Raw genomic sequence first — 13,988 nt, 5'->3', positions numbered from 1 at the left:
GACTTCCATAGTGGTAGCAGCCTCCACAGTAGTATCTAAGTCTTGGGCCCCCTTTTCTAGCAGTCTTTGGTGCACATAGTTCTATCTAAGGCCTGCTACGAAAACGTCCCGCACAGCAATCTCCCTATGTTGAGCCGCGGTAACGACTTGATAATTACAGTCATTAGAGAGATTGTTCAGTTCACGTACAAATTCGGCTAGCGTTTCTGTAGGCCGCTGACGGCGAGTCGTAAACACGTGGCGTGCATAAACCTCGTTAATGGGCCTAACGTACATTTTGTCCAATATCGCCAGCGCTGCGGTGTAAGAACCGGACGGATTTAGATGTGTGGAGATTCTGTGGCTTACCCTCGCGTGCAGTAGGCTGAGTTTTTGTTCCTCCGTTGATCCAGCGGTGCTGGCTTCTGCCAGGTAGGCCTTAAAACATCTCAGCCAGTGGGGAAACATTTCTTTAGCCTCTGCATCCTGCGGGTCGAGTTCCAGGCGTCCGGGCTTGAGGGCTGCTTCCATGATTTACTTCGACTGTTTCGTAAGTATATTAAATTGATGGAACCATCAATTCTACGGACATGTTCTTGTAGGATTAGAATAGTGGTTTTAATATACTTACAACAGAACCAGCCTGTTAGCCGTTGAACTTTCGGTGAACTGGCTGGCTGGCCATGTGGCACGGATCTTTATACAGCAGCTCCAGGGGGAGGAGTTCTGGGCGGAGCCGAGGGGGAGCCCAGTACAAACTCTCGAGTACTCCCAGAGCTACTCCCCCTGGTGGTCAGGTAGTGCAACTGCACTTACAATATCAGTACATATATACAATGGGAACAGAGTGACATTGGTAACTTATAACACCGTGTGAATCTCATTCACCACAGGAGGATTCCGCACCTTCAGGGTGGCCCGATGCCAGAGTGGTTCACGCCACTCCTTGGCGCCGGGTATGGGAGAGTCCTGACCCGTAATTGTCAATCGGGTGGAGAATCCTTTCTGACACCAAGATCGGATGCGATGCCTGTTTTCGGATACTCCGCCCCTTCAAAACGGAGAGTACGCCGCACGCCATTGGGACAGCCTCAGGACGTCACCTGAAGGCCCTCCCTGGTGCTCTGCCCCCGATGGGCCGACTTCCCAACGGTGCAGGACACAAGTACTCTGGGTTTTTGGCAACGCAAAGTGGCTGTGGACTGTGTCCTGCGCGGCCACAGTTGGGAAGCGGGAGCTGTTCCGCTGGCTGGGGGTCTTCGGCGGGGGCTGGGGGGACTGGTGGGGTGGTCGAGGAGTAGCTAGAGGGGGGCACTATCTGGCAGGTCGGGTCTGCGTGCGACCGGCGCCATGTTGTATAGCGTGACTGCTGCAGGTCATCACCGTGCGCATGCTTGGCCACGGACCCGGCCATTCTATCCCTATCCCTTATGCCGATTCCTTTGCATAATCCCCTCCGATTCCGTGGGGTCTTCCCTGCCCAAACAAAAGATGATAATATTTTACTGACTTTTTCAAAGAAAGATTTAGGGAGGAAAATTGGAATGCACGGAAACAGAAATAAAAACCTTGGGAGGATATTCATTTTTATCGACTGAACCTTGTCCACCGAGCTCAGCGGGAGGTTTTTCCATTCTTCAGGTCAGCCTTCGCCGCATTGACCAGATCCCAAAAATGTAGTTTATGGAGCGCGGCCTAATTTGGGCCACCCAGATTCCCAGATGACGGAAGCTTGGTCTGGCCAGGTGAAAGGGTAACCTCCCCAAATCAGCTCCCCCTCCCTGGGAGATTCACCGGAAAGCATTTGCTTTTGCCCAAGTTCAATTTATATCCTGAAAAGGAGCCAAACCTCCCGAGCAGCTTCAGTACATCCTTTGCACTTGAGAGAGGGTCCATCACACACAATAACAAAGCATCCGCAAACAATGACACCTTATACACCTACACACCTCCATCCCCCTCCACGTCGTAGATAACCTCAACGCTATGACCAGAGGCTCAATTGCTAAGGCAAGCAATAGCAGGGACAGTGGACATCCCTATTTTGTGCCGCTTATCTGGCAGGTCGGCTCTGCGTGCGGGCAGTGCCACGTTGTACAGCGCTTGCAGTGCGGGCCTTATATTAGAGCTGGGTCCAAGCTATAAATGTAGGCCTAAAGCCAAATCTACCTAGGGTCTCAAACAAATAACCCCATTCAACCCTAACAAGTGCCTTTCCCTCATCTAATGAAGCAATCACCTCTGGCTCAGGGGCTGGAGAAGGGGACAAAACAACAATGAACAGTCTCTGAATATTGGTTGACAACTGCCTACCCTTAACAAACCCCGTGTGCTCCTCCGATATAAACCCTGGGTAGCAGGGCCCAAGCACATAGCCAAGGCCTTCACCAAAAATGTTGCATCTGCATTCAGTAACACATCCTTATCCTTCTTTAAGATTGAGGAGATTGACATCTGCACAAATGTGGCCGACAACATTCCCCGGGACATTGAATCCTTAAACATTTGTCACAGCAACGGGGCCAGCTGTCCCGCAAACCTCTTATAAAATGTGATCGCGAATCCATCCGGTGCCAGCATCTTACCCGACTGCATTAGACACATGCATTTCATAACCTCCTCTAATGTCAGGGGGGACTCCAGTTCCTCTTTTCTCTCTTGTTCCACCACTGTGATAGACAAACCATCCAAGAACTCCAACATTGACAACCTATCCTTTGGGGACTTTGACTTGTAAAGGTTACGGTAAAAAGCCTCAAGAGCCTAACTAACCTTGCTGGGGCAGAGACCAACCTGCCACCTGAGTCCTTTACCTGCACTATTTCCTGAGAAGCCGCCTGTCACCACAGCAGGTGCACTGACAGGCGACTGGCCTTCTCCCCATGCTCATGAAACCACCCCCCCCCCTCAAACATGTCTGTCGAAAGCAGCCCAAACTCCAACAGCTATTTCTTTCTACTTGCTAATAGTTCCGGTTTCTGACTAACAAACTACTAGCGATCCACCTCCAGGATAGCATCCACCAACCTCTACCTCTCCACCCTTTCATTCCTCTCTTTATGTGCTTTGTAAGAAATGATCTCTCCTCTCACAACTGCTTTCAAAGCCTCCCACAATGGGGAAGGGGAAGTCTCCTCACTTCTGTTAAACTCCAATATTCCCCAACGGTGGAGGAAATTCGCTCATGGAATCACTTATCCGCCAACAGCGATGTCTCCAACTTCCACGTGGGGCGCTGAGCCGGACCCGACCCCCACCAGCAAATTTGCAAAATGCGGAGCATGATCAGAGATCACTATTGCCGAATACTCCGCCCCTCACCGCTCCTGGCAGCAGGGGCTTACCTACCATAAAGAAAACGATCCTCGAATATACTTCTCATCCAGGTATAAAACTCTCCACAGGTCTATTCCCCCCATCTGCTCCATGAAGGCTAAAGACAGCCCACTCAAGATAGCAGGCAAATTCTCCAACACGACCGCACAAAGAACCAGCTAGTGTCAGAAAATTAACCCACTCACCCTCCACCCCCCCAGCCCCCAACAGCAACACACCTGATCAGCCCAACAAACAACGACCAGGCAAACAAAACTTCTGCATCCCCTCCCTCCCCAGAGCCTACCCGAATCAATAAGAAAAACATTTATCTCAACTCCAGTACATCTCTCTCCATGAATGCTTCAGCTTCCTCTGGAGTCTCAAATAGGGCGGGTTTCTCTGTCGGCCTACACCTGAATCGGGAAACAAGATTGGGCAGAGAATTTGTTGTCAGCCGAAAATCCAGGTAACGGAATGCCATGCTCCGGTCCCTCAACAGTGGCGTGAATGCGTTCTACGCTGCATGCTGGCATGGCATTCAAATTGGACAGTTAAGGCCATTGGACTATCATTAACGGGTCTGACCTGGCATTTTCCTGGCTTTCCGCAATGCTTCACCTCCACCAGGAGGAATTACCAACAATTTTGTATTGTATTTTTAAAAAATTATTTACTATTTTCTTTTCTTTGGTATGATTGGGTGTGCCCTTCTCGTCTATATATGTGTGTATATATATGGCTCTTATCCTGTGTACATAACGGTAAATATACTTTGTTCAAAAACCCAATAAAAAACATTTATAAAAAAAACAAGGTTCACTTATGGTATTTCAATTCAGGACACGGGCACCGTGGCTGCTGAGGGTGCGTGAGGGGGTACAAACAGTGCCCAAAATCGCTATAATGTGCTGAAAGCTGAGCCGCTGGCCAGGGGGGGTCTGCCATGAGCGGGGTGAACAGCGGGTGGTGGTTAGGAGGTGGGCCGTGGGGTCGGGCATGGACAGGCATTGCCTCAGCCTGCAAGGCAGCCATGCAGTTGTGAATGCTGCTGACTGCCCACTGGGAACTTAGTGCTGCTGGTCATCTGGGTGCCTCCCGGGCCACCCCTCCAGGTACCCTCTGGCCCCAGCTGACCCATCAACAGGATGGGCATGCTCCAGCCCAACTAGTGCCATCATCTTGGCTGGGATGAGGGTTGGCATGCATTACCTGGCGCTGGAGCCAGCCCATTAATGGGACCTGAATTGCTCTGGGACCGGCACCACTTTCATCCACATAGAACACTCGCGATTCAGTCCCGGCATCAGCACTTAGACTCTCTAATGGAGAATTCACCCATATTCTCTATTTTTGTAAGTCATGCGTAGGCGCATGGGGTAAACCACGCCAAATTGAACCTTACAGTGATACAACACAGTCTCTGCCTTATTAAATGCTGCACGTGTCTTGGCCAGCTCCGCTCCAACATCTTGAAAATTTAGCACCACATGCCGCTCCCATCTGCAATCGTGATGATTCATCACCCACCAGAAAACTCTTTCTTGGTCTTGAAAGCTGTGCAAGCGCACAATGATCGCACGCGGAGGTTTACCTGTACGGGGCTTCTGCCTTAACAACCTGTGGGCACGATCCAACTCTGGAGGGGTAACCATTTACCCCTCCCACATTATCTTCCAAAACAACTGCGACATGAACTTTGTCGGGCTTGGGTCCTCCAGCCCTTCCGGCAACCCAACCACCCTCACGTTCTGCCTTCTAGACTGATTTCTCAGTCGTCCACCTTCGCTCTTAATATTTTCTTATCGGCCTCTACTCGTGTCATCTCCACCTCCAGGGAGATGATCTATCACTCTGCCTAGACAGAGCTACCCCCAACTTTCAGCTCCACACCCTTCACCTTCACCACCTTAGTCAGGGCCACACAAATCGAGGATATCACCATCTCAATCGCTATCTCATGGTCCCGATACCTCCCAGGATAATTTCTGCAGCTCTACCACTAAGATCTCAGCAGTTAGTGGAGTGCACCCTGATACCACAGCAGCCTCTGACATTTTTTTTCCAGACAGGAGTCTCGAAGCTTCCAAGTTCAACGCTAATTTTATCTTTTACTGCTGCCTGGTCTGGTATCTATTGGGTATCGCCTTGATGTGGGATACTTAACCGATCCATAAAAACAAACTTGAGCCCAAATATCTTACAAACATCAGGCGAAAAGGGCTCAAATAAAGTTCTCTGGTGGGAGACATCTCATGCGCGTCTTCTCCCCTACATGTCAGTGCCGGGAGTCTCTGTTTTTCTCCCGTTAAATCGTGCCCTGTATTATTTCCAGGCCAGGAAGTATGCCTTTCAGAACTATTTAATACCACTTGGGAACCAACTTCTTGGAGCTGTTTGTGAGCAACTGAGAGATGAAACCCCCTTCCTTTCAGCAAAGACCCTGGCCTCTATTGGGTGTCTAGACTGGGCCCTCAAAATTTGTAAAATGCATTTTTGTTTGTTATTTTTGTATTTGGGTGTGAATACATTTCCAACAGCTCTGTATCAGTCATATACACATATACACTTAGAAGTCACTTTGTTAGATTTGTAAGATAATAATACAAATGTCATCAATTTTCTGATTTTGAATTGTTTGCAGTCTGCATTGCCTCAAATGAAAATCACTCGGTAGAATCACTCCCAAAACTGTATTGCAACTTCCCTTCCAAGTCTTACACTATCTGATCTGCAACTGTATCACTGTTCGTCCAATATAGCTGGGACAAATGTTGTAAATCCCTCCTTAATGTCACGCTGGGTGTATGAACACCACGTAGAGTGTAGTGATTCAAGGCAGCGCTTGCCACCACCTTCTCAAAGGCAATTAAGGATGAATGATCAATGCTGTCCTCATTGCCATTGACACTCGCATCCCATGAATGAATGTAAAAAGATATTTAAAATTGCTTCTGCACAGTAAATTTTAATGAATCTTCAAGAGTAGTGTCTGCTCATGCTTTTTCAAATTACGGTTCATTGGGTTTTAAAAATTTTCATTGAATTTAAAAACAATTTAGATGTGGTATAAGCATGGCTTTGAAAACTGCAGGCTGGATATTCTCTCACATTTTAAGAGATACTGAAAATAAAATGGTGACCGCTCAGCTTGTTACAATGTCATTTTCAGATATTCCATCCTCTTTGATAAAAGTATCTTGCCAGCTGCAATCAAGAGACCAAACAAAGGTATTTATATTTCTTTTAGTCACCAAAACCATTAGCTAATTTTTAATCATACCTTTTAAGAAGGGTTTTCAAGGAAAGAGATATGTACCATCCTATCCCACAATGTATCTTTAATCATAGACTGTCACGGATTGTGCAAAACCGTAGTTTAAGTATGCAGAGTTTTGTAATATTTGGATTGTATCCTCTATCTGTTGGTTATCATTGTTGCCTAGGTGTTGAACTAGTGGTGGTGACAATTAGTACATAACTTGGAACAAAATTGACCATCAAACTCCTTCCTCCTGACATACAGAAGTTATAAAATTGGACACCTTTCTGAAAAAAGTAAATCAAGGAAGTTGTTTATATAACAATATTATAAGAGTTTTAATTATTCAGAATACATAATATTTATCTGGCTTCCTTTCATAGTCTATTTTTTTTTAATAGTCTAGATACAGTTGTTCATCCATTTTCATTATTTTTTCCATTGGAATTACACACATTTTGTTGTCACCCTGCAATCAGTAAATATTTCATGCAAAGCTTACATTTCTAATAGTTTTTATATGAGGTCACCAATATTATTTTACTCCTATTAACAGCTTAAATTGAACATGACAGTCTCTCATCCAAGGAGACCTTTAATTATCATTCTTTTCTCAAATATCTCTGAACTGGATAGCTCAGAATCCATTATTTTTTGGAGGGACATGAAGTAACATGCTCAATTTGCTTGGTTAGTTCATTCATTTTGTCTGTCCAATATTCAGTGCTCTCTTGCAGCTGAGCAGAAAGCTCTCCAACTCGCTGGATCCAGTAAGATTTGTCTGGTAGCATAGGATCAGTTACTTGTGATATTTCCAGATCTTCCCTGGCTAACTCTACACCTCTTTCCTTTTGAGACACTCTGACTGGCTGCGGTTTAGGTACGGAGGAGCAGTGTAAAAGGGTTACCAGATCAGAAGCCACAGCCTTTTCAGGTAAAGGTACTTGCTGATTTGGTAGATGATCCAGGTGCCTTTGATCCTTCAGTTGGTTCCTAAGGGATTGGATAGTCTCACCAAAGGTTTCTGATTGCAATTCAAGCTGATGACGGCAGAACTGTTCTTTTTCCAACTCTCTTTTCTGTTTCTGGTTTTCTCTGCTGAGTGTGTTTAGCTGTTACAATTCAACAAAGACGGCATATATAGTAAATTGAGATTTATTATTTTTGTTTATGCATAAACAGAATCCTATATATATATTCTCTCTAAATATAAAAAGTAAAATGTAATATATAAAATGTATTATACAACACCAAAGAAGAATCATATTGAACTCAAAATATGAACTCAGTTTCTCCACAGATGCTGCCATACCTGCTGAGTTTTCCGACACTTCCTGTTTTTACTTCTGAAATACTAGATCATTAATATAACCACTGTGCAACTGTCCCCTGCAGTTTTAGATACACCCCAGGAAGGATGTATTGGCTTATACCTCACTCAGTGATCTGCAGTCTGCTTCCTATTCACAACGCTCTGCTTCCCTGTAAACCCTGTCCGTGATAACGTTCGTTAGTGCTGAGTTCCACAGTGCATTCCTTTCACGATCCTCATCTTTGCTTCATAGTTTTGCTCCATCTCACATCTACAATATCCACTAATCCTGTGTACCAGTTCACACTCTATAATTCTGACTTCATTGCTAATGGAACTGTTATGGATCTAAACTTTTCCTAAACTCCTCCACAGTGTTACATCTCTTGCCAATAGCCTTTCCACGCTATCTTTTCCATCCTCTTTTCAGTCACCCTCAACTTTTCTCCAATTTTTGTGAAGAATGTTAGGATGTTCTGCTACAATAAAGACTACTTGTTTTGAATGCCAGATTTTGCATACACATATATTGGGTATATTAATAGTGCAAACTCTATGATATAATGCTTGGAAACTACCAATATCAGATGCATGAGAAAAAAAATCATCCTACTTGTTGACAAAGCAGCCTCAAGACTAGCTTTTAAAAACATGACAAGAGTATTTGCTATATAAGTTAGCATATCCACCATTGTATTATTGAGAGTAATGCATAGATTGCACAAATAACTGCTCTGAATCCAACATATTTTATTCACCAATGTTACATCTTTTTAGATTAATTCCCACATGTAGTTAATACCTCAGAGAGATAACATATAACAATAAGAAAATAATATACTATGAATGTTTGTTATTTAAATGCTGCAATAAATTCTAAAATCGAGCAGATGGTGTCTAGGGACAGATATTTTCCGAGGTTTGGGAAAATTTTGATAATTTGCAAAAACCCAAAGCAACTGAGTACACTTGAACCAGTTATTCTTCTCCATTTCCCAAGGCAGTAGTGAAATAGTGAAGCTAGGATTATTTGATTTAAAATTAACATTTTCATATATTTCACAGAACGGTGTTTGTCAAAACTATGTGCATTCTAAAAACTGCAAAATTCACAGGTTCAAAGGACATTTTAAACATAAAATTATGAACATAATTTTCATATGTTTAATTGCTTATCAAAATAAAACCACACATATAGCTTTTGCACTTAGTTACAATTAAACAAATTAACCGGAATTGTTAAAAGGCTTGGAGAAGTGTTTATGAAATGTAGATAATGGGCACGATCCACTCGAATGGGGACAGAGTCCCGTAGTGCGTGTGATTAGCTGGGTGTTTCCCGGTGCTTGGAGCACTGAGAAACACCACGCTACCTGACGCCCATCCGGGGAAATTGGAGGGTCTCAGCGGGGAATGCGCAGCCGAAACCGCACCTAGCCCCATTCCTTGCAGTGAGGAGCTCCACTCACTCAAACTCCTCAGTGCAGGGAGAGATCAGGACACTATTTTTAAAATTGGCGGGATTCACATCACGACGTCTTGCTACATCGCGTTACATCTCGTGAGGCATGGCAAGTCAGGTAGATCTTGGAAGTGGGATCTCCCGGCATTTACTGGGTGCGTTGTGCTGTTTTTCGGGCGCCAAATGTAAATTTAGTAAGAGGATGAATCTGTCAATTTGTTGTTTAATATTTTTAAATCAAGCAAAATACAAAGACATGCCCAGAACTCTGGGTATGCAAGAAATTAATATCCTGAAAATTGCTGTAGTTCTTATGTTGATATAAGTTAATATTTACATTTGGGATTACAGCCTCAGAGAGTAAACAAGAAACAACTTTATTTGTTGCCTTTCGATTTGCTGTTGGCAAAGGAAATCTTAGGTACTCAAATTTGCACCACTGTGCCTTGACAGCATAGTGACTTTTTAAACTTGACAGTTCATTTTACTAAACAAGTTATTTGCATTCTATGCACGCAGATGCTTTAAATCTTAGAAGTGTCAAATATGTTGTAAAAACATTGAAGCATTCCTGAATATACGTACAGCATAAGATTAAAGTAGTAAATGCAGTCAGGAAATTATTTTTATGGTGATTTTGAGTTGTGAATTACATACAGATGTAATTCGTAATGACTGCTATATGTAGAATTCATTAAAAATGGATGATTCTACCTGATAACCTTGGTTTAGAATAATGAAAACATTGCAGTAAGCTTGAAATGCCTCAAACACTGTTCAGTACACGCTTTCTTTAAAATATGAAAGAAACTACAGGATATAAGAACCATTTTTAATATTAATTTCAACTGACGAAGAATCTGAAAATAAATGTCACTTAGACATGTTCACCAGTAAATACAATTCTGTTATAATCACACATGCAAATTAAACAATTTTTGAAATAAAACAAATTTATTGTGCCACAAACATGTCATTATGATATAACAGATGTTAAGCACAACTGTTTTAAAGGTACATTTCTGTTTTCAAAACTTTAACATGGGCGGAATTTTGAACTAGTGTCAGCCGTCAGTGTAAATAGTGACGTGCTAAATCCTGCGAATGCTGGAAAACAAGATTCACACCAGCAAGAACTCATTTCCTGATTTTCCACGCCCCGCGCCCATGACATAACGGAATTTAAATACATTAACAATTTAAATATGTCAACTTGTGGCTGTGCATGGACAGGACCGGCATGTCATTTGTGGGCTGTCCCACCAGGACTTCCACCCTCTCTGAATATTCATGAGGCACTGGCCGAACAGCTATAGATAAACATGAACCTGGCGACTTCACCTCTGAAGGGGTTATAGGAGGTGAGCACATAGGTCATCACTCTACATCAGCGAGCTGATTGCAAACGGGGGACCGGAGAGGGGGAACCAGCTGGATCATTTTTGGGCGGGGGCGTGGGGGGGGTGAAGCCGAGGCATTGGGTGGGTGGGTTAGCTGCTCCTGGGTCTTGGTGGGTCTTCATTATTCCGCACCTCTAGGTCTCCAAGGAGTCTGGCACTTGGTGAGGACTTTGCGCCTCTTGTGACCACCTTTCTAGTATCGAAGACATGTGTCCTTGGAAGGTTGGCCCTACTGGAGTGGCAGCTGGAAGTGGGTGGAGAAATGGGTCAATTCACAGGGCCAGCACAGTTCCAGGGTGTAGTCTGGTGAAATGCCAGGCTGCATAGGCAGTGTGGGAGACTCTGACATGGGGTGGTGATTAGCTCCACAAGGGCAAGAGGAACCTGACACAGAGGGGTGAAGAGGCCAATCACATTGAACCCCACCTACAGGCTGCAAAGTGCTGCTTTAAGACATGAGCTGTATGGGTGTTCACTCTCACTGGTCCGCGAGTCCAGGCAATCATGGATGTAATCATGGCTGTTCAAGATGGGAGGCTCTGTTCGCATTCAGGATCCTGACCTTCCTGTTGCTTGCCATCTTAACAAAAGACCCTGCTCCCATGCCCACATGTCTGTTCTTGGCATGCTGCAATGTTCCAGTGAAGCGCAACGCAAACTGGAGGAACAACATCTCATCTTCCGGCCTGAACATCGAATTCAACAACTTCAGATGATCAGCCCCACCTCGACCCGTTTGTTTTCATTTCAACTGTCTTTTATCATTTACATAGAACATAGAACAGTACAGCACAGAACAGGCCCTTCGGCCCTCGATGTTGTGCCGAGCAATGATCACCCTACTTAAACCCACGTAACCCGTAACCCAACAATCCCCCCATTAACCTTACACTAGGGGCAACTTACCATTAACCTTACACTAGCATGGCCAATCCACCTAATCCGCACATCTTTGGACTGTGGGAGGAAACCGGAGCACCCGGAGGAAACCCACGCACACACGGGGAGGACGTGCAGACTCCACACAGACAGTGACCCAGCCGGGAATCGAACCTGGGACCCTGGAGCTGTGAAGCATTGATGCTAACCACCATGCTACCGTGAGGCCCCAAAAATTTCTTTCTTTCCTGCACCTTTCTCCTCTTTGCTTCCCCCTCCCCCCACACCTACAGTTCATCCTCTGATGTTAGTTTCCCTGCTGTTTGACCTTTCACCTCTTTTGTCCTCTCTGGGGATTGCCATTAACACTCTTTCCCCTTGGTTTCTGTGGCCATTAGCACCCGGTTTCCCTGGGTTTCTGTGGCTATGACTCATCTTTCATTCCTACTCCACAGTATAAATATTTCCCACTCTCTCTGTCTGCTAACTTTGACAAAGAGTCATCGGACTCCAAACAGTCCAAAGATGTGCAGGTTAGGTGGATTGGCCATGATAAATTGCCCTTGGTGTCGAAAATTGCCCTTAGTGTTGGGTGGGGTTACTGGGTTATGGGGATAGGGTGGAGGTGTTGACCTTGGGTAGGGTGCTCTTTCCAAGAGCCGGTGCAGACTCGATGGGCCGAATGGCCTCCTTCTGCACTGTAAATTCTATCTATGAAACGTTAGCTCTTTTCTCTCCCTACAGATGCTGCCAGACTTGCTGAGATTTTACAGCATTTTCCCTTTCGTTTCAGATTCCAGCATCCGCAGCAATTTGCTTTTATTAAGATGGGAGGCTCGTTTGATCCACATCCATGAGAGCTGGGAAATGAAGGTGAAACCTACGGATGAGGCTGAGTGCAAATTGGAGTCATGAAATTCATGAAGAGAGCCTCGCCTGCCACAGGGGGAAGCCAGTTCCCTAATAACCCTTCCCTGGCGAGTCAATTATGGCCATTAGGTCTATGTTGTTATGTATCATTCTCTACTGATTGGCACCCACTAGTTAACCATTTAGTAGTGGAGCCCCCAAGCATTGAACTCCAAGGCTCCATAACAGAAAGGGGACACAGATGTAGCCCTAAATGCAAGGGGCAAAAACTACTGAGCTCATCAGTCAGCTCTGACACAATTTGGTGGCAGTGTTTCTTACCCCGGGTAGTCAGCACACAGCTCAAGTCCATGCACTCATGTGCCCTCAGTTATCATCCAGACGGGGAGTTAGGTGGCCCACCAGGCTATACAGGATAGATGCTATTTGGTCAGGAGTAGTTGGGAAAGACTAGTGTGGGGACCTGGCCATTGTGAGAAAGAGAATGGAGTGAAGCTTATTAGAAAAGTGTTCACATGTGATGGGTGGATGTCCCATGTATTGAGAGGGCTATGGTTCAGGGCATCATCAGGACTCCTCGATGCTCATATTTCTGTTTCCTTCCTTTCAGTCTTTGGACTGAGAGGATAATGAAGCCAGTCGGGTTGGCAGTGCTATTGTTTTTTAAAATAAATTTAGAGTACCCAATTATTTTTTTCCAATTAAGGGGCAATTTAGCATGGCCAATCCACCTACCCTGCACATCTTTTGGGGTTGTGGGGGCGAAACCCACGCAGACACGGGGAGAATGTGCAAACTCCACACGGACAGTGACCCAGAGCCGGGATCGAACCTGGGACCTCGGCGCCGTGAGGCAGCAGGGCGAACCCACTGCGCCAACGTGCTGCCCGGCAGTGCTATTGTTAGTCGTGGACTAGCAGCAACAACGTCAACTTGCCGCTGTGCATGGATAGGACCAGTACCTTGCAAAGGTGGGGTTGGTAGGACCCGCTGAGTTACTGGAGGTGGCTCAGGAGACATTCATTACCATCCACGGATCTACCGGATGAGAGCATCATGCCTCCAGATGGAGATGCAGTGTTGGAGACGACTGAGTCTGTCCTGAAGGACAGTGAACCATGTGATGCAGGGGTTTGCGCCTCATGGACTGGGAGGTCACCCTTTGCTGTGGCCCTGAAAGTTGCAGTCGCGCTGAACTTTTATGCCAGCGGCTCATTTCAGGGCATCATGGGGACCTCTGCAGCATCTTCCAGTCTGCTGCACAGAAGTAAATAAGGCAAATGACAGATGCTATTTTTGCAACGGCTCAGCAGCCCATTGACTTTGTATGGGACCAGGCGAGCCAGGGCCATATACTTCGCCCACATGGCTTGCTCCAGCGGCACAGTGGTTGTATTGTATTGATTCCTCAGTGCCAGGTACCGGGGTTCGATTCCAGCCTTGGGTGACTGTGTGGAGTTTACACTTTCTCCCCATGCCTGCATGGGTTTCCTTCGGGTGCTCAGGTTT

The 13,988-nt window shown here is 45.5% G+C and overlaps 1 protein-coding gene across 4 annotated transcripts in view; it reads right to left on the bottom strand.

Moving 5' to 3' along the window:
* Nucleotides 1-6,901: 6,901 nt before the first annotated feature.
* LOC119972633 (putative leucine-rich repeat-containing protein DDB_G0290503) overlaps nucleotides 6,902-13,988 on the bottom strand; it is a 590,251-nt gene continuing 583,164 nt past the window's right edge. For all 4 annotated transcript variants that reach the window (XM_038809653.1, XM_038809651.1, XM_038809652.1 and 1 more), the window contains one exon: nucleotides 6,902-7,668. In XM_038809653.1, the coding sequence (XP_038665581.1) occupies nucleotides 7,204-7,668 (465 nt within the window). In that variant the 3' untranslated portion in view covers nucleotides 6,902-7,203. The remainder of the gene's footprint in view (nucleotides 7,669-13,988) is intronic.

Source organism: Scyliorhinus canicula, chromosome 10 (assembly GCF_902713615.1).
Source record: "Scyliorhinus canicula chromosome 10, sScyCan1.1, whole genome shotgun sequence".
Lineage (NCBI taxonomy): Eukaryota > Metazoa > Chordata > Chondrichthyes > Carcharhiniformes > Scyliorhinidae > Scyliorhinus > Scyliorhinus canicula.
Note: the sequence above shows the minus strand (reverse complement) of the source record. Positions and strands in the feature narration are given on the sequence as shown.